This window comes from Elephantulus edwardii, unplaced genomic scaffold (assembly GCF_000299155.1).
Source record: "Elephantulus edwardii isolate Elephantulus edwardi_28Jun2011 unplaced genomic scaffold, EleEdw1.0 scaffold00381, whole genome shotgun sequence".
In the NCBI taxonomy this organism is placed as follows: Eukaryota; Metazoa; Chordata; class Mammalia; order Macroscelidea; family Macroscelididae; genus Elephantulus; species Elephantulus edwardii.
In genome coordinates, this window is record NW_006400131.1 from 1,004,475 (window position 1) to 1,025,934 (window position 21,460).

General features: G+C 38.9%; 1 protein-coding gene across 2 annotated transcripts in view; it reads left to right on the forward strand.

The window, feature by feature from the left end:
* The window catches only part of NTRK2 (neurotrophic tyrosine kinase, receptor, type 2), a 709,069-nt gene that overhangs the window by 467,170 nt on the left and 220,439 nt on the right, over window positions 1-21,460 (forward strand). For both annotated transcript variants that reach the window (XM_006902202.1, XM_006902201.1), the window contains one exon: window positions 12,150-12,280. In XM_006902202.1, the coding sequence (XP_006902264.1) occupies window positions 12,150-12,280 (131 nt within the window). The remainder of the gene's footprint in view (window positions 1-12,149; window positions 12,281-21,460) is intronic.

Below are 21,460 nucleotides of genomic sequence, written 5' to 3' on the forward strand. Positions count from 1 at the left end.
ACATGTTGAAAAGGTATGGAGACAGGATGCATCCCTGGCGTACACCCTTCCCAATTTTGAACCATGCAGTGTTGCCCTGCTCTGTTCTGACTACTGCCTCTTGATGTATTAAATACATAAATAAGTCATTCAAATTAAGGTCTCTTATCTGAGTTGAATATACCCAACGGGTCAAGGACTTCTCTGAAATCCCTATTGAGGAAATAGGAATGGTCTATTTCTTGGTTCATGTCTTAAACAGAGAAGGTTATAGTCATTCATTTGCTTATATTAGTTTTAGATTTAGGAGTAATGGAGATAGATACAAATTAATAATTAATCAATAGTCTTTATATATTTATATATATATATATACTTAATTCTGGAAATTCCTTCTATATTTTCATTTATATCATCTGAAGTTTGCAAGAATTTCTATAAATCACTAAAGGTATTCTGTGGCAAAATACATTTCTCAGTAACTCTAATGTGATATTAATATGAAAATGGAAATCTGCTCAATTCTGGTACAAATGACACAAATGACCAAGAGTATAAAATCTACTTTGGGAAAAATCTGTTAATGCCAAAGATCTCCAGACATTCTCAGACACTCATCACAATGGTTACTTTTGGTCGTAAATTTCTCTCTCACTCTGTGCTATAGATTTATTTGTCTGATAATCTAGCTGTATACTTTAACTACATCAGCATTTATTGATCTCTATGTAAAACACAGGATTTTGGTGGTGCAGCTTACACCATTACAGGGTATATTTACAATTTAAAAAAAGACCAAAAGCCAATCTCTCTCTCTTTCTCTCTCAACCCTGCCCTGTCCTGTGCCAATCTCACTTTCTCCAACAGTCACTGATATATCAATATCTCTATCTATCATCTATCTATCTATCTATCTATCTATCTATCTATCTATCTATCTATCTATCTATCGTTTAGGGCTCTTGTCCATAGGGTCACCAACGAGTCGCAAGCAACTCAATAGCACATGACAACTATGTATGGGTGTGGGTGTGTATGTGTGTGTATGTGTGTGTGTGTATGTTGATATCTCTCTCTCTCTGTGTAGCAATTTGCAGCATCATAATAGATGGAGAAGAGATTGAGGTTGTTAATAAATACAGCTTGTTTATTTCTATAATCAACACTCTTAGCACCAGCAGTCAGGAAATAAAAATACGAATTACATTGGGAAAAATCTGATGTCAGGTACCTCTCCTGAGTGCTGAAAAGCAATGATATCAGTCTAGAGACTAAGGAGCACCTGATCCAGTCCATGGTTTACACAATTACTTGCTGTGCATCAGAGAGCTGGACAATTATTAAGGATGACAGAGGAAGAATCAATACCTTCAAATTGTGGTGCTAGAGAAGAGTCTTAAACATACCAGGGACCACCAAGAAAACAAATATGTCTCTCTTGGAGAGGGTAAAGCCAAGTTTCTCCATAGAAACTTAGGCTAGGATTTTGAAGCTCTGTCTCACATAATTTGGGCACGTGGCCAAGAGAGACAGACGGGTCTTTGCAGAAGGACATCATGCTTGGAAGGGTGGAGGGACAGCACAGGAGAGGAAGGAAAACCCTGGATAAGATAGATTGGTACAGTAACTGGGGCAATGGGGGTTGATATGTTGGAATCGGTGAGACTGGCTCAGGACAGGGCAGGCTTCAGAGATGCTGTACATAATGTCACTATGGGTTGCAGGTGACTCGATGGCACATGACAAGAATAATGTTGTAGTTGTTGTTATGTGAGTCTTCTGTGACTCATAGTGGTCCTGTGTACATTGTCTCTAAAACCTGCTCTACCCTGAGCTAATCTCATCATTCCTTACAGGTCTAATCTCATTTTTCCAGTAACTGAATCTCAGCCTGGATCTTATTCTCTTGTGCTGTCTCTTTACTTTTCCAAACATGATGTTCCTCTCCAAGGGCAGATATCTCCTGGTCACCTGCCTAAATATGTGAGACAGAGCTGCAAAATCCTTGCCTCCGAGGAGCAGCTTGGTTTTACCCTCTTCAGGACAGATCTGCTTCCTGTTTGTTCTCCTGGCAGATATGGTATATTCAACACTCTTCTCCAGCACCACAAAAGCATCAATCTTTCTTCTATCATCTTTAGTTATTGTTCAGCTTTCTGATACATAGCAAATAATTGTGAAGACCATGGCCTGGATCAGGTTCTCCTTAGTCTCCAGATTGATACCATTGCTCTTCAGAACTAGAGTTCCCTGACAGCACATTTTCCCAGTGCAGATCATCTGTATTTCCACTGCTGGTGTCGAAAGTGTTGATTGTGGAACCAAGCAATCTGAAGTTGTTAAACAGTCTCGTCTCCATCTGCCATGAAGCTTCCAATTGGCCCAGTGGTGAGAATCTTTGCTTTCCTAATGCTGCATTTCAATCCATATTGAAGACTATAGTCCTTGATCTTCTGCAAATGCCTCATGTCCTCTTCAGTTTCAGCAAGCAAAGTTGTGTCATCTGTGTAATGCAGATTGTTGACGAGTCTTCCTCCAATCTTGATGCCACATTATCTCCTCATAAAGTCCAGCCTCTCAAATGATCTGTTCTACATACAGATTGAGAAGGTATGGAGATAGGATGCATCCCTGATGCACACCTTTCCTGATCCTGAACCATGCAGTGTTTCCTTGTTCTTTTCTGACCACTGCTTCTTGGTCTAAGTGTAGGTTTCACATAAGCACAATTAAATGTTCTGGGATTCCCATTCTTTCCAAGCGTATTCACGATTTGTTGTGATCCACACAGTCAAATGTCTTTGCATAGTCAATGAAACACAGAGAGACAGTCTTCTGGTACTCTCTGCTTTTGACCAAGATTCACCTAATGTTGGCTATGATGTCCCTAGTACTATGGTATCTTCTACACCCAGCTTGTACATCTGATAGTTCTCTGCTGATGTTCTAGTAAATCTGAATAATCTTCAGTAACATCTTACTTATATGTGATTATTAGTGGTGGTATAATTACAGCACAGCTTCATACCACTAGGCCACCAGAGCTTTCATTAGTGATACTGTTCAGTAATTTCCACAGTCCATTGGATCACCTTTTTTGGGAATGGGAATATAGATCTTTTTCAGTCAGTTGGCCAGATAGTTGTCCTCTAGATTTCTTGGCATAACCTGGTGAGTGCATTTCAGGCAGCGTCTGTTTGCTGAAACATGTCAATTGGTATGCCATTAATTCCTGTGCCCTTGTTTTTTGCTTATTCCATCAGAGCAGCTTGAACTATCTCCTTCATTACCATTGTCTCTTAAGCATATGTTGTTTCATGAAGTTATTCTTGTCAGCCAATTCTTTTTGGTATAGTGACTGTGTATACTCTTTCCATCTTTTCTTTTATGTTTCTTGGGTAATTCAACTACTCTCAGCATCTTTAAGTACTGTAACTCAAGTCTTCAATTTGTTCTTCAGTTCCTTCAGCTTAAGAAATGTTGAGTGAGTTCAGCCCTTTTGATTTTCTTACTCTAGTTCTTGGTACATTTCATTATAATATTTTGCTTTGTCTTTTGTGCTACCCTTTTAAATTATCCATTTAGCTCCTTAACTTCTTGAATTCCTCTTCTTTTTGCTTTGGCTTCTCTGTGCTCTTGAACAATATTCAGTCTTTCCTGACATCCATCTTGGTCTTTTTTCTCCTCTGTCTTTCAAATGACTTTTTTGTATTTTTCATGAATGATATTCTTTTAAGAAAAAAAATATGGACTGCTTTATGAATTTGCATGTCATCTTCCACAAGGACCATGCTAATTTTCTCTGTATTGTCCCAATTTTAGTATATGTGCTTCAAAAGCAAGCACATGAATGATATTCTTGATCGTAAAGCCTCAAACCTGTTCCTGAAAAGGTCTTTAAATTCTGGTGAGATAGATTTCAGATTAACTTTTGGTTCTTGTGAATTTGATTTGACTTTTCTTAGCTTCACTTTGAACTTGCATATGAGTAGCTGATGGCCTGTCCCACAATCAGCACCTGGCTTAGTTTTTACAGCTGATATTAAGCTTCTCCAGCAATTTCTCCCATAGAGATAGTCAATCTGGTATCTATGCAGACCATCAGGTGAACTCCATGTGTATAGTCACCATTTATGTTTCTCATAAAAAGGGTTTGTAATGAATAGATAGTTGATAGTACAAATCTATCATTCTACTCCTAACCTCATTTCTGCCACCAAGTCCATGCTTTCGGACCATATTGTTCCTTCTTCCATCTTCCCAACTTTTACATTCCAGTCACCCATTATTATCAAAGTATCTTGTCTGCATGTTTGATCGAATTCCAACTGCAAAAGTTGGTAGAATTCATTTATTTTCTCCTCTTTGGCTCTGGTTGTTGGTACATATATTTGAATGATAGTGATATTAACAGGTCATCCTTGTATATGTATGAATATTATCCTGTATTTCAAGATGGATTTAGAAATGGTCTTTTTAACTATGAAAATGACCCCATTTATCTTCAAATTTTCATTTCCAGTGTAGTAAATAATATGATTATCTGATCCAAAATGTTCCATGCCAACTCATTTCATTTCACCAGTGCCTAATATGTCAATATTTATGCGTTCCATTTCTTCCTTAGCAATCTCCAGTTTTTCTACATTTGTACATACATACATCTCACAATCCATGCTTCAATCATTAGTATCAGTTTGCAACTGTTTCTCCTCCTCTGTGATTCCCAGTGAGACTACGGCTTTTGATACTATATCTGCTTGTCTACTCTAAATTTGCTCTGTTGTCCATAGGATTTTTCTGAGGCCTGTTATTTTGAGAGTGGGCAGCCAGTCCTTCTCCTTAGTCTATCTTAATTTGGATTTTCAACTCTAGAGCATAATTTGACAGACAAGAATTTTGCCCCAAAGAGCAGATGAGAGACCTTTACATTATTCAATTAGTGGATCAGGTGTTGGTCCCAGCCACTACCCCCTTAGACACATGTGTCTTGTTCCCATCCCTACCCCTGCTCTACTTGCATCCACCTCAGTTCTCTTTTTTACCCCCTTCAGCACCTCTTGCCCTCTCCCCCGCCCCCAATCCTGGTTTGATAGCTCAGGTCTCCCCCCATCTCTATCCACCCACTTCCCATCCACTCCCCTGTGATGTTAGTGTTTCTGTGAGGTGCCAGAGGGACATCTTCCTTATGATGTCTTCTCTCCTAAAGTCTATTGTCCTCTTTTGTCTCAGGAGGAATTAAAGACAAGAGGCACCAATGTAAGCACCATTTATGTTGTTTTTGTGTACCATCAAATTGGAACTGACCCATAGCTGACTCTCTAGCAGGTTTTTCAGAGGCAGTTAATTGCACAAGAGGAGACTGCCCATCTTTAGCCCACTGAGTAGCCAGTGGATTTGAACTGTGTGCCTTTGAGATTGCAGCACACCTTTTTGCCAATAGGCCACACATTGGTACAGTGACTGTATCAATGAACTTGAGTATATGAGAGATAATGAGGCTGGGACAGGATAGGGCAAGGTTCAAATCCATTATTTATAAAATTGTTATAAATAGTAGTCAACTTAGGAACATCTAACAACATAACAATAGTGTTTGATCTTCATCAGTAAGTGTTCAAGTTAATTTTCGACAAGCAAGATGTTTACCTGTGTTTTGTTGACTACAAATTATGAATAAAATTGAAAAGAATGGGAATTCCAGAACAGTTAATTGTACTCATATGGAATTTATACATAGATTATGGTTTTTGTTATGTGCCATCAAGTCTTCAAGACCAAATTAGACCAGAAAACAGATCTAATAAGCTTTAGATCTGAAGATGATGCTAAAAAAACTTACGAGTGAGAGCAGAGTCAGTACCACCTGATAATAATTCTTAGTTTGGGGTGTGTGTGTGTGTGTGTGTGTGTGTGTGTATTTATACTGACCAGTTTTCTACCTTTCTTGGAATATTTTGGAGCACAAAGAGAAATTCAAATCAAATAGGAAAGAAAGTTAAAAATTTTACTTGATCTGCTTATTAACTCAACTGGCATTTTAATTCCTAATGAACATGTGACAATGAGGGAGTTAAGTATTAGATTTATATAAGACAGTTAATTATCTGAAGGAATTACATTTATGCCTTTTATATGGACACTCTAAAGAACACATTTTTCTCTTAAATTCAGAGAATGTTACTTTGGCATAAGAAATTAGTATATATTCCTATATTCATTAATATTGTTAGACGTAAAGAGACCTTTTGATTTCTTTCACCCTGGGCACTCAGAAGCTCATGGACGCATTCATAACTTCAAACCACTTGCTTCATTATCAGAGAAGGAAAATTCTATTAAGGGAAAACATTAATCATAACTTTTATAAAAATACCATAAAAGAAGTCTTATTGAACATATGCCAATATAGAATGCATAAATAAATAGTGATATAACTTTTCCACAGGATATTATAAAGCAATACAACTAAATGGAAGATGCAAGGTATGGAAAAAAATGTTATTCTATTTACACAAGTTCAAAAATACAAAACTGAACAATATCCAGCTTAGGGATAAAGCATTGGTAGCATACTTAACAGCAGTAATAATTAACACAAGTTTTAGTATAGTACTTCTCCCCCTTCTAAAAACATAAAGGTGAATAGGGGAGTGTATATAATATTATGGAACACTGTTGGGTTTCTAAAATACTATCTGGTTGCTGTTGAGTGGATTACCACTCATGGCAGCCTCAAGGATATTAGAAGATAAATTGTGTGCCTTAAAGTTGGCTTTGGTACACTTGAACCACTAACCTTTCAGTTAACAGCAGAACATGTTAACTATTTGTAACACAGGGACTCTTACCATACTCTTACTGTTTTGTGGTTGTTGGGTGTTTTTTTTTTTTCATTTTCTGTCAAGTTGGAACTGACTCATAGCTAAGCCTCCAGTAGGTTTTCAGAGGCAATACATTGCATAAGAGGAAATTGCCTTTCTTTTACTCCATGGGGCCGCTTGTGGATTCTAATCACATGCCTTCGTGTTGACAGCACAACTCCTTACCACTAAGCAACCAAAGCTTCCTTTTAATATCCTAGTAATATTTAATTATCAAATATATTGAAAGCTCATGAATATTTAACATCATTATTATTTAAATTGCATGTTGTTGTTGATTGCCATTGATTCAAACATGACTCATAATGACCCTATGAAAAAAAGGCCTGAAGCCTTTCTCTAACTATCATCATTTATCAAAGTTCATAGAGTTTTCAGAGGCATGTTGTTTAGGAAGTGGATGTCACTCCTGCTTCCAAAATTGTTTCTGTTGTTATGGGCCGTAAAGTCACCTGCAACTCACAGAGAGCCTATGTAGAACAGCCCTAAACCTTTCTCTATCCTGTGCCAGTGTTATTGTCCCTGGACACATCCACCCTCATTACCTCAGTCATTGAATCAATTCATCTAATTGAGGCTTTTCCTCTACTATGCTGTTCCTCCACCCTCCCAAGCATGACGTCCCTCTCCAAGGACCAGTCCCTCCTTACAGCATGTCCAAAGTATGTCAGATGAAGCTTCAGAATCTTTGCCTCCAAGCAGCAGCCTGGTCTCACCCTCTTCAGAAAGAACCTGTTCATTCTTTTAGCAGTCCAGGGTATGTTCAATACTCTTCTCCAACCCCACAGCTCAAAGGCATCAATTCTCCTTCTATCATCCCTAGTCTTTGTCCAGCTTTTTGACGTAAAGCAAGTAATTTCAGAGACCATGGCCTAGATCAGGCACATCTTAGTCTCCAGATTGATATCATTGTTTTTCAGTACTTGGAGAGTTCTCTGAAAGCAGACTTTCCCAATGTAATATGTCTTTTAATTTCCTAGCTGCTGGTGCCAAGAGTATGGATTGTGGAGCCAAGCAAACTAAAGCTGTTTATAATCTCAGTCTCTTCACCATTTATCCTGATGTTGCCCATCGGCCCCGTAATAAGAATCTTTGTTTTCTTGATGTTGAGCTTCAGTCCATATTGGAGGCTGCAGTCCTTGACCTTGCAGCAAGCACTTCAGGTCTTCCTCAGTTTCAGCAAGCAGGGTTATGTCATCTGCATAATGCAGATTGTTGATGAATCTTCCTCCAGTCCTGATGCCGCATTCCTCCTCATGGATAGTCTGTTCTGCATAAAGATTGAAAATATATGGAGACAGGACACATCCTTGACACATACCCTTCCCAATTTTGAACCATGCAGTGTTTCTTTTCTCTATTTTGACGACTGCCTCCTGGTCCGAGTATAGGTTTTGCATAAGCACAGTCAAGTGTTCTGGGATTCCCATTCTTCTCAGAGTTAGTCACAGTTTGTTGTGGTCCACAGTCAAAGGCCTTTGCATAATCATTGAAACACAGATAGACTTTCCTCTCTGCTTTCAGCCAAGATCAATCTAACATGATCTATAATATCCCTAGTATCACAACCTCTTCTAAATCCAGCGTGCACTTCTGGCAGTTTTCTGTTGATGTGCTGTTTCACTTGTTTTTGAATAATCTTCAGCAGAATCTTGTTTGCATGTGATATAATGATATTGCTTGATAATTCCCACACTAGGAACATTAAAAATTTTATTTTATTGCTATGATGTTATTTATAATTAAGAAAAAAAAGTTATAAAATTAAACCTCAGTAACAGAGCAAGGTGAGACTCAGAAATTGAGCTTTTTTTGATAAAAAAAGTTTGCTGGTTTATTCCTCCTATAAAGCAAGTGAGACTCAGAATTTGGGGGGTGTTGTTCTTGTTTTGTTTATCTAAAATAAATTTGGGCCCTCAGGTCTATAGCCCTTGGCCCTTGTGTGAAACACCAGTCTCGAAATTTCATAGACTTCTGTGTGACCTTAATATCTATATCAGGGGCATCACTCAGGCATGCCAGTCATGAGTCTCAGCTAGAATACCCTCCCAGGAGTACATCCTGCCACATCTATGTGGGATTCAGCTACTTCTAGTAACAGGATATCCATATGCCTGATTTACTACTAGAGGTACAACATTAATTTGTCAGTTTTTGTTATTGGGGAATTAATCTTTTCTAATTAGCACAGCACTATTTGTCAATTTGCTTTACTTAGGTAATGTGTGAGTTGCTGTGATGTTGAAGGCTTTTCCACCAGTGTATTACATGTCACTAGGGTCACACACAGTGGACAGGTTTTAGCAGAGCTCCTAGATTAAGGCAGACTAGGAAGCAGGATTGGCCATCCACTTCTTAAATAGCATTCCTCTGAAAACCCTTTGTACTGCCAAAAGGACAAAAAATAAGCTTTGGAGAAAGTTCAATCAGAGTGCTCCTTGGAGGAAAGGATCATAAAGCTTCACTTTACATACTTTAGGTATGTTCCTTGAAGAGGAACATCATGCCTGGGAAGGTGGAGGGTCTGAAAAAGAAAGGAATATTATCACCAGATGGATAGGCACAGCTATTGCTGCAATGGGCTCTAGTGTGTCAGAAATGGTGGGGATGGCACAAGATAGGACAGCATTCAAATATGTTGTTCAATGGGTCACTGAATCATACTCCACTCAATAGCCCTTAACAACAACAGGGCAAGGAAACATTGCATGGTTTAAATCAAGAAAAATACATCAGGGATGTATCCTTTCTCCATATCATTTCAAACTAAATACAGAACAGATTATTCTGGAGGCCAGATTTTATTAAGAGTAGTGTTTCATCAGGACTGGGGAAGACTCATCAAAAACCTGTGTTATGCAGATGACACAACCTTGCTCGTCGAAACCGAGGGGGACTTGAAATGTTTGCTGAAGAATGTTAAGGACTGAAGTCTTCAATATGGACTGCATTTCAACATTAAGAAAACAGAAATTGTTGCCACTGAGTCAGTAGACAGCATTGGGACAGATGGAGAAGAGACAGAGGTTGTTAATTTCAGCTTGGTCAGATCCATGTTTAACACTTTTGGAACTAGCAGTCAAGAAATCAACAGACAAGTTGCTTTGGGGAAGTCTGCTGTCAGGGAGAACTCCAGAGTACTAATGAGCAATGTTGTCCGTCTAGAGACTAAAGTGTACCTGATATAGGCCATGGTCCTCTCAATTACTTTCTATACATCTGAGAGTTGGACAACGGCTAACAATGATAGAAGAATCATCGATGTCTTTGAGTTGTGGTGCTGGAGAGAATATTGAGTAGTCCATGAACCACCAAAAAGAAAAGCTAATCTGTCTATGAGGAATTGCAGCCAGGGAGCTCTTTAGAGGAGGTCTAAAGAGATGGTCTAGAGGTGATCTATGTGGACATATTTTCAGGAAGGATCAGTCCTTGGAAAATGACATCAGGCTTGGAAAAGTAGAGGATCAGTGAAGGAGAGGAAGAACCTCAATAAGATGGATTAATACAGCATCTGCAACATTGGTTTTAAGCATAGTAGAGATTGTGAAGGTGGCACAGAATTAGACAAAATTTCTGTCTATTGTACACAGTGTCAGTGTGAGTTGTTGTGTACTGGACAACACAAAAAATAATGACATTTGCTTAGCATAATGGCCTTGAGCGTTGCAAAGTAGAACTGTGTTCTGTGAAGTTTTAAAGACTGCGATCTTGGGAGACAGATCTCTAGGACTTTCTTCCCAAGTGCCTCCAAATGGTTAAAAATGCCTGCATTTTGGTTAGTAGCTATCTGGAACCCCAAGGAAATAAATGACAAATGATTTGTGTGTGCTTAACATTATGGCATTGTACAAGGTAACACAAAATGTCTAACACTTGCTTTATCTCACAAGCATGAAGTAATTAAATACTTGTAAGTCACAAGCCATTAAATGGATTCAGAGTGTAATGAGGTTGTTGGTTCCTTAAAGTGCCAGCAAAGTGTAAAAGCCGTGAAAATTCTTAGAGTAAAAATTTGACCTTAATTTTAAAGGTTAGGCTCACTAGAGAAGAATAGGGAGATAATTTTACATTATTGTTATTTTTATGTTTAACACAATTTACAGTTGAAAAGGGAATTTATGATGTATAAAAGAAAATATGAATTGATTCAGACAGACCTGGATTCAAATCCCCAACTCCACCATTCACACACTGCAAATCATGTAAACTGCTGCACACTCAGTTTGCCCATGTTCATAATACAGAGAAGAGTTGTGCAAAGGAAATAAAATCACAACGTTGGCCATATGTTCTAAACTCTAGAGGATGTCGCACTCTCATTTCCATACTGCCTTTCAAAGTCAGGGCTTCAGAAAAGTATGATGGCTGAGACCAACTGGGACAACTGTGGGAAGAAGTCAACCCAGCAACAGATATAATGGAGAAAAGACAGAAGTTTGTGTTACAGTTTTTTCCTTTCCAGCATCTCCTTTTGGGCTTTATCTCTGAGCTCTGTCCTTCTATTCATTGCCTCTCTTATATCCACCTTGTCACTGGTAGGTTTTATGGACCTTTGACTGCCTGCTGCTTGTTACCACAGGAGAGCCTGTATGGGGAATTGAGTCAGCTCTACTCTAGATAGTCAAGAGAAATGTTCTCTCTTCCTCAGTATTGTCTTAGTTTTGGTGAACCAAGAGTCTTTGAAAGGGATAAAAGCCAGCAATTAGTACAGATAATCTAGAATTTACTGGTTTCAACAAATTCACTGTAGCATAACTCTGCTCTCCAATTGGAGGACAGGGCAAATCCATAATGAGCAATGAACAGATCCTGTAGTTTCCCTGTGGGTTCCTTGTGTCTATCTCCCTCGGGATTCTGAGGTGGCTTAATGAAGAATTAGGGATTCCTGGCTATGACCTGCTTTCTCTATCAGACATATGACTAACAAATATATACAAATCATCTGGCTGGCAGAGGTCTGCTATTAATGTTAATTCCCTTCTCACATCTTCTCTTTCCCAGTCTGCAAAGCTCATCAACAATGTTTTGCAGTCAGTTGCTGGGTTGTTCTTTTGGTCCCATCAAAAACAGTAATTGTGGACTGTAGTTTAAGTCAACATAACCTCTCTCAGTCATTTGGGGAAAACTGTAAAGATGGATGCTGAGAATCTCCTTGAGTTCAACGTACCAGTGAGTGAAACTTGGGTCCACAAGCTCAGGATGTAGACCAGTGACTCCTAGCCCTCTGCTTTGGCCTCCATATGCTTTGGCATTCAATTCCAACTCCCATTCTGCTTTGTTTTACAGTTGTTCAGCACATCAAGCGCCATAATATTGTTCTGAAAAGGGAGCTAGGCGAAGGAGCCTTTGGAAAAGTTTTCCTAGCTGAATGCTATAACCTCTGTCCTGAGCAGGATAAGATCTTGGTGGCAGTAAAGGTAAGAGAAAATGCTAGAATAAATATTTCATTATTTGTGGATATGTTAATGTGTAGAAGTTTTACTTATTTATTTGCTCAGTGGTAAATTTGTTTTAAGTGGCGATTTTTTTAGAACAAATCATGTCTTCTGCAGTTTATGTGCTTAGATTCCTTTAGTTAAATGGCCAATAAGAAAGATATGTGGGTCACATCCAAATTTTAGAAGCAAGTTCCCCTTTGCAAGCTCTGAGCAACATCTCCAGCTCAACTCTGACTATACTTATGGAGGGAGCTCAGTAGGGGTAAATATTACTGAACGAGCTAAACAAGTATTAACCTGGTCAGTTCTGATGCCTTGGGGCCTTTAGGAAGTTTGTGCTAAGCTCAGCTATAATGTCAATCTTCAAGGTTCTGGAGGGTAGAATTGTAAATGTTACTTCCCCTATTTGCTTTTGTTCCATGGAGATCTTCTAATACACCTTACTTGGGTGGGCTATAAGCAGTAACAATAACAACAGCAGAAAGGTCTTTTGGCTTGTCTCTTGTTCAGGGACACCCCTCGTGTGGTATCTGATAAATTCCTTTTGGCCACTAGGGTTGACAGAACATACATACTTATGTTTTTATTTTGTTTTGGTTTTCTTTTAGGGGCTTAAATATTTGGATACTTAAACTTGATTTAGAAATAAATTGCTGTGAATTAAAACAACAACAACTAACCAAAAACCACATCAAAGAATTGAGTACTATATATAAAACACTTAAAAGAGGCATATTTTCATAAAATGATTTGTTCTTGTTGTTGTTAGGTGACATAAAGTCAGCTGTGACTCATAGCAACCCTATGAACAACAGATGGGAAACTTGCTCTTCCTGCATCTTCCTCAATTTCTGATGTGCTCTAGCCCAGAGGCATACTCAGAGTGTCACTCTATTTTGTTAACAGCATTCCCCTCTTTATGTGGAAACATGATGGGTTTGCTGTTTTGGTTTGCTTCCCCCCTTCCCCCTCCCCCAAGGACTAGCAACTTCTGAAAACATGCGCAAACTATGTGGGACAAAATTTTTCTGTCTTTTGTGTCTAAGTAGCACTCTAGCTGCACTTTTCCTGATATAGAACTAGCTTTTCTTTTTTTTTGACAGTCAATAGGGATATACATTGTATAACACACAATTCGAAAGCATCAATTCTTCTTCTGACATCTTTATTCTTTGTCCGACTTTCAGATGCATAGGAAGTAATTGAAAATTCCATGATTTAGGTCAGGCCCACCTTAGTCTTTAAACTGACATCTGTGCTGGCTAGCATTTTGGAGAAGTCTTTGATAGCATATTTTTCTTGATACAACAAAAAGTCTTTTGGTTTCTTGATTCCTGTTACAATGGGTGTTGATTGTGGATCCAAGAAAATGAAATTCATTGACAAATCTTTTGTCCATCTATTGTGATGTTGCCTATTGGTCTAATGGTGAGGATTATTGTTTTCTTAATGTTGAGATATAACTCATATTAATGAATCTAGTCTTAGATTTTCTGCAGCAAATAGTTCAAGTCCTGTTTATTTCAACAAGTAAGCTATATCATCTAGATAATTCTTTTTAATAATTCTTCCTCCAATTCTGATGAGACATTCTTCTTCCTATAGTCAAGCTTCCAAGATGATATGCTCAGCATACATGTTGAACAGGTATGAAGAATGTCTATAACCTTGATGCACACTTCTCTTCTTCTGTTTGGACAACAGCGTCTTGGTCTATATGTTCACATGAACACAATTAAGTATTCTGGCGTTCCAATTCTTCTTAATGTTAGCCAGGATGTGCTATGATCCACACAGTCAAATGCCTTTGCTTAGTCAAGAAAACACATATAGAAATTCTTCTGGGTTTCTCTGCTTTCAACCAAAACCCCTTAGACATTAGAATTATATCCCTTGTGCCACAGCCTCTTCTGAATCCAGTTTTAATTTTGGACAGTTCCCTATTGATGTAGTGCTCTAGCCATTTTGACAATATAATAGCCAGAAAGATTTAACTTACATGTAATATTAACTATATTTCTTGATAGTTTCAATAGTCTGTTGGATCACCCTTTTTGAGAAGGTGAACAAATCTCTTCCAGTCATTTGACCAGGTTACTGTCTTCCAAATTTCTTGGCATAGTCAAGGAAGTTAGACCAGTGCTGCATTTGTTTGTGGGAACCTGCCAATTGTTATTCCATCTTCTCCTGGTGCCTTTTTTTTCTTTTTTCCTAATTTGAGGTTGTTCACAGCTTTACTTTGCTTGGCTCCACAGGCAACACTCTTGGCACCAGCAGTTAGGAAATAAAAAAAACATATTGTGATAGGAAAGTCTGCTGTTAGGGACCTCTCTAAAGTACTGAAGAGCAATGGTGTCACTTGGGAGACTAAGGTGCATCTGATAAAGTCCATGGTATTTGCAATCACTTGTTATGCATCAGAGAGTTGGACAATGACTAGAGAGGACAGTAGGAGAAATGATACCTCTGAGCTGTGATGCTGGGGAAGAGTGTTTAATGTACCATGGGCTGCTAAGAAAACCAACAGGTTCACCCTGGCGAGGGTTAAGCCACGCTGTTCCTGGAGGCAAGGATTCTGAGGCTTCATCTGACATACTTTCGGCATGTTGTAAGAAGGGACCTGTCTTTGGAGAGGGACATCATGCTTGGGAGGGTGGAAGGATAGCACAGGAGAGGAAGACCCTCTATGAGATGGATTGATTCAGTGGCTGGGGTAATCAGGTGTGTCCAGAGACAGTGTGATTGGCACAGAACAGAGCAGAGTTTAGGGCTGTTGAATATAGGGTCGCTATGCGTTCCAAGTGACTTGATGGCACATAACAACAACAACAAAAACAACAACAACAACAACAACAACAACAATGTTTTCAGTGTACCTTGAATTTTCCCCTTCTTCATTTCCATTCCACTTCATGAATGGTTTCAGTGTTGAACAGGTCTTTTTGGTGCATTGTGTATTCTTTTCATTTCCATTTGATATTTTCTGTAGCATTCAAGAGTTGTGTTCCCATTCCAAAGAAAAGTTATCCAACTGAGTGTGGAAATTATTGAACAATATCATTGATAGCACATGCAAGCAAGATTCTGCTGAAGATTATCCAAAAACGACTGGAACAGCACATCAACAGAGAACTGCCAGAAGTGCAGGCTGGAGTTAGAAGAAGTCGTGGTACTAAGGATATTGTAGTTAATGTTAGATGGATCTTGTCTGAATGCAGGGCGTACCAGGAGAGTGTCTATCTGTGTTTCATTGATTATGCAAAGATGTTTGTGTAGATTACAACAAACTGTGACTGACTCTGAGAAGAATGGGAATCCCAGAACATTTGATTGTGCTAATGCAAAATCTATACTTGAACCAGGAGGCAGTTGTCAGAGCAAATCAAGGAAACACTGCTGATGTGTCCTATGTCCATACCTTTTCAGCCTATATGCAGAACAGATTATCTGGAAGGCTGAGCTGTATGAGGAGAAGTGTGGCATCAGGATTGGAGGAAGATTCATAAACAATCTTGTTTATGTAGATGACACAACTCTACTTGCTGAAACTGAGGAGGACCTGAAGCACTTGCTGCACAAGGTCAAGGACCGTAGCCTTCAATATAGATTGAGGCTCAATGTCAAGAAGACAAAGATTCTTACCACTGGGCCAATTGGCAGCATCAGGATCAATGTGAAGAGATTGATATTGTTCACAGCTTTAGCTGGCTTGGTTCCACAGTCAACACTCTTGCAACCAACATCTAGGAAATTAAAAGATATATTGTGATGTGAAAGTCTGCTATGAGTGACCTGTCCAAAGTACTGAAGAGCAATGATGTCAGGCTGGAGACTAAGGTGTGCCTGACCCAGGCTGTGGTCTTTGCAATTGAGTGCTATGCATCGGAGAGTTGGACAATGAATAGGGATGGTAGAAAGAGAATTGATGCTTTTGAGCTGTGGTGCTGGAGAAGAGTGTTGAATATACCATGAACTGCTAGGAGAACAAACAGGTTTGTCCTGGAGAGGGTGAAGCCAGAATGCTCCTTGTAGTCAAGGATTCTGAAGCTTTGTCTGATATACTTTGGGCATGTTGCAAGGAGGGACTGGTTCTTGGAGAGGGACTTCATGTTTGGGAGAGTGGAGGGATGGTGCAGAAAAAATAGATCCTCGATGAGGTGAATCAATTCAGTAATTGAGGTAGTAGGAGTAAGTGTGTCAGAGACAATGAGGTTGGCACAGGATAGAACAAGGTTTAGGGCTCTTGTACACAGGGTCACTATGGGTTGCAAGCAACTCAATGGCACATAACAACAACAACATCAACATCAATGACAACAAAAAAATTCTTTTTCAGTTACCCTAATTCATTGTCTAACTTTAATATGCATAAGAGGCAACTGAAAATGCAATTACTTTGTCGCAGACCACCTCCTTGGGTTTAATTAAAAATTTGTTGTGAGCAGATTTTCCCAATGCAATGTCTTTTATTTTCAATGTTTTGTATTTTCCCTATTTTGACTTATTTACAAAGGTTGAGTACATTGTTTTTTACAAATGATCATGCCAGTTTCTGTTACCCATCCATCCATCAAATTGCACAACTCTATGATTAACACCCCAACCCCTAGCTCATCCTTACCACTTTGTTTCCACCCTCCCCTACCCCCAATGAATCCTCATACTTATTCTACAATAGTGGTTTTATACAGTATTGTTCCTGTGAGACTGAGTTAGTTCACTCAGCATAATGCTCTCCAGTCTCTCCCTGGTGAGGTAGTAATTTACAAAATCATTGCTTCTGCATTGTATGAATGTACCACAAAGTGGTAGCAACCACAACACCATGGTCCTGGCACAATGTTAGGCACATAGACCAGTGAAACAGAATTGAGAATCCAGAAATAGACCCAGCTATCTATGGTCAACAGATATTCAACAAGAAAATAAAACCTATCAAATGGGGAAATGACAACCTCTTCAACAAATGGTGCTGGCAAAACTGGACTGCTACCTGCAGAAAGCTGAAACAGGAACCACGTCTCAAACCATACACAAAAATCACTTCAAGGTGGATCAGAGACTTGGGAGGAAAGCCCAAAACCATAAAGCTCATAAGAGACAAACTAGGATCAAGCTTGGAAAGCCTAGGCTACCGTAGAAAGAAACTGCCAAATACAGCCAGAAATGTCCAATCTGACTGAATAGGATAAAATTGATGAATGGGAAAGATTGAATCCCTGTGTGTACCAAAACCTTTTTCCAACAGGATAAAAAGAAAATCTACTAACTAGGAACAAATATTTGGCAATACCATCTCAGACAAGAGTCTCAGAATGAAAGTTAATAGAATACTCCTGGGCCTCCACAAGAAAAAGACTGATAATACAATCTGTCTTTTGATTTCTTGATTTCTGCTACCATGAAAGTTTATTGTTGATCCAAGTAAAATGAACTTGTTGACAACTTCAATCTTTACTTTATCCATCATAATGTTGTCTATTGATCTAGTGGTGAAGATATTTTTTTATTTCTTGATATGAAGTTGAAAGTTGTAGTCTTTGATCTTCTTCAGTGTTTCAAGTCTTAACTTTCAGCAAACAAAGTTATGTCGTCTGCATAAGTCTTCCTCAAATCCTGATGCCACACTCTTTTTCAGATAGTTCACCTTCTAGAATTTCTTGTACAACATATAGACTCAATAGTTACGGAGAAAAGATACACCTTGAATACATATTCTTGATTTTAAACCATGTAGTTTGACAGCTATTTTTTAATCCATGTACAGATTTCTCAGGAGTAAATTTAAGTGTCCTGGAATTCCCATTCTTCTCAATGTTATCCACATATTGTCATTATTCACACAGTCAAAGGCCTTCTTTCTTACATTATTAATTTTAATGAACATCTACAGAGATTTTGGATTTCTATTCATTCATTGTTGCACTTTTCTCCCTGCCCCCCCAGTTCACTCTTCCAAATGCCTTCTTCTTGTTGTTGTTATGTGCCATCAAGTCACTTGCGACTCATAGCAACCCTATGTACAAGCGCCCTAAATGCCATTCTATCCTGTGCCAATTTCACTATCTCACATACACACTCATTCCCACCACTCCAGTCACAGAATCAATCCATCTCATCGGAGGCCTTCCTCTCCTGCGCTGCCCCTCCACTCTCCCAAGCATGATGTCCCTCTCCAAGGACCAGTCCCTCCTTGCAACATGCCCAAAATATGTCAGACAAAACTTCAGCTCTCCAAGGACCAGTCCCTCCTTGCAACATGCCCAAGTGTGTCAGACAAAACTTCAGAATCCTTGACTCCAAGGAGCATTGTGGCTTCACCCTCTCCAGGACAAACCTGTTTGTTCTCCTAGAAGTTCATGGTATAATCAACACTCTTCTCCAGCATCACAGCAAATGCCTTTACAAAGTAAATAAAACACAATAAACAACTTTCTGGTATTTTTCTCTTTTCAATTACAATACATTTGACGTCAACAATTATATCCCTTATTTGCAGCCTCTTCCAAATTCAGCTTGGATTTCTGGCAATTTTCTGTCAATTAATTTACTGTTTCAACCATTTGTCAATAATACTCAGCAAGATTTTACTTAGGTATAATATTAATGATATTGTTTAATATCACATTCTCTTGGATTACTTTTTTTTTTTAAACAACAAAACCAAAACAACTGGAATAGATATAAATATCTTAGAATCAGTTGGCCAGATAGCAGTCTTTCAAATTTCTAGGAAAAGGCAAGTGAGCACATCCAGGGCTACATCTGTTTGTTGAAATACATCAACTGGCATTCCATGAGTTCCTGGGGCCTTATTGTTTAGCAAAATGTCTTCAGTGCAGCTTGAACTTCTTCCTTCATTACCTTTGCTTCTTGATCATATTCTACTTCCTGAAATGACTCAATGTCAACAAATTTGGTTTTGTGCAGTCATACTGTGTATTCCTTCTACTTCTTTTGATGTTTTCTGCAACATTGAAGATTATACCCTAAAGAATCCTTCTGTATTACATACAACTCGAGGCTTTAGTTTTCTTGAGATCTGAGTTTGAAAAAAATGCAGAGTGTGTTATTCTCTTTTGGTTTTCTAACTTCATGTCTTTTTACATCTTGTCATAATATAGAGAAAGATCCTGGGAGTCAGGCAGAATCTCAGTTATATAGACTTTCATCTTAATATTGTTATTAGCTGTTATTGAGTAGGCTGCAAAGCAAAATAATCCCATGTATACTACGACATAGGGTCACTATGAGTCTCATGCAACTCGACTGTACATAACAACAACAACACAACAACGAAAACATACCACAACAACATATTGTTTGCCTTTGTACTGTTTTCATGATATACTTAAATTCATTGTTTGTTATTAGTGCATTTTAACCTAAGAAATTCAACTTGCATCACTATATTGAACATATTTTATTGTGATTCATAGGACTTTTCTTTGCTAATTTTTACAAGTAGAGAAACAAGCCTTTTTGTGTGTGTTAATCTGAGAAGTCTGCTAAACCCTCTCAACCATGCTGAGCCTAGTCTTATTTGGTTCTAGTTTTGTTTATATATATATATACATATATAAAAAATATAAATATCTATAAATATAATATGTGGTTGTTTTGTTGTTATGTGCCGTCAAGTCGTTTATAACTCATAGCGACCCTATGTACAACAGCCCTAAACTCTGCTCTATCCTGTGCCAATCGCACTGTCTCTGGCACACCCATCCCGATTACCCCAGTCACTGAATCAATCCACCTCAAAGAGGGACTTCCTCTCCTGCGCTGTCCCTCCAAGCATGGTGTCTCTCTCCAAGGACCGGTCCCTCCTTACAACATGTCCAAAGTATGTTAGACAAAACCTCAGAATCCTTGCCTTGAAGGAGTCACCCGGTTTAACCCTCTCCAGGATGAATCTGTTTGTTTTCCTAGCAGTCCGTGATACCCTCAATACTCTTCTCCAGCACCACAGCTCAAAGGCATCAATTATGCTTCTATCCTCCCTAGTCATTATCCAACTCTCTGATGCATAACAAGTGATTGCCAAGACCATGGCCTGTACCAGATGCACCTTAGTCTCCAGAGAGACACCATTGCTCTTCAGAACTTTGGAAAGGTCCCTAACAGCAGACTTTCCCATCGCAATACATCTTTTCATTTCTTGGCTACTGGTGCCAAGAGTGTTGACTGTGGAGTCAAGCAAACTGAAGCTGTGAACAATCTCAATCTCTTCACCATCCATCCTAATGCTGCCAATTGGCTCAGTAGTGAAAATCTATGTCTTCCTGACATTGAGCCTCAATCCATACTGAAGGCTACAGTCCTTGACCCTCTGCAGCAAACATTTCAGGTCCTCCTCAGTTTCAGCAAGCAGGGTTGTGTCGTCTGCATAACGTAGATTGTTGATAGATCTTCCACCAATCCTGACCCCACATTTCTCCTCATAGAGCACAGGCTCCCAGATAATCTGTTCTGCATACAGGTTGAAAAGGTATGGAGACAGGACACATTCCTGGCATACACCCTTCCCAATTTTGAACCATGCAGTGTTTCCTTCCTCTATTCTGACAACTGCCCCTTGGTGCAAATATAGGTTTCACATTAGCACAATCAAGTGTTTTGGGATTCCCATTCTTCTCAGAGTCAGCCACAGTTATGGTCCACACTAGTTCTACAGGACACATCACCTTCACTAGGGAAACATTACCACCAAACTTAAGAGTCACTGGTCACAGCATAAGAAACTATCAGCAGCTGACATGTTTGGAATCAGAGAAGTCAAGGAAGCTTCAAATATAAGCTATCAGATCAAGGGCTGGACAATGGGAGATGTTGAAGGGAGTGGGTAGAAGAGGATGCATATCCTGGTGGATGGTGGAGCAGGGAAATAAGTGAGTAAAGACATTTGTGCCAAAGGCAGGGACAACACTGATACTAATGGTTAACCCCACAATAAGAGATACATCCTTCACTTTTTCTGTAAAATTCTTGTCTGTTGGATACTTCTAAATCTGAACATTCAGATTAAGACAGACTAGGAAGAAGGACTGGCCATCCACTTCTGAAATAGCAGACTTCTGGAAACTCTATGAATAGAATAGAATAGAATAGAATAGAATAGAATAGAATAGAATAGAATAGAATAGAATAGAATAGAAT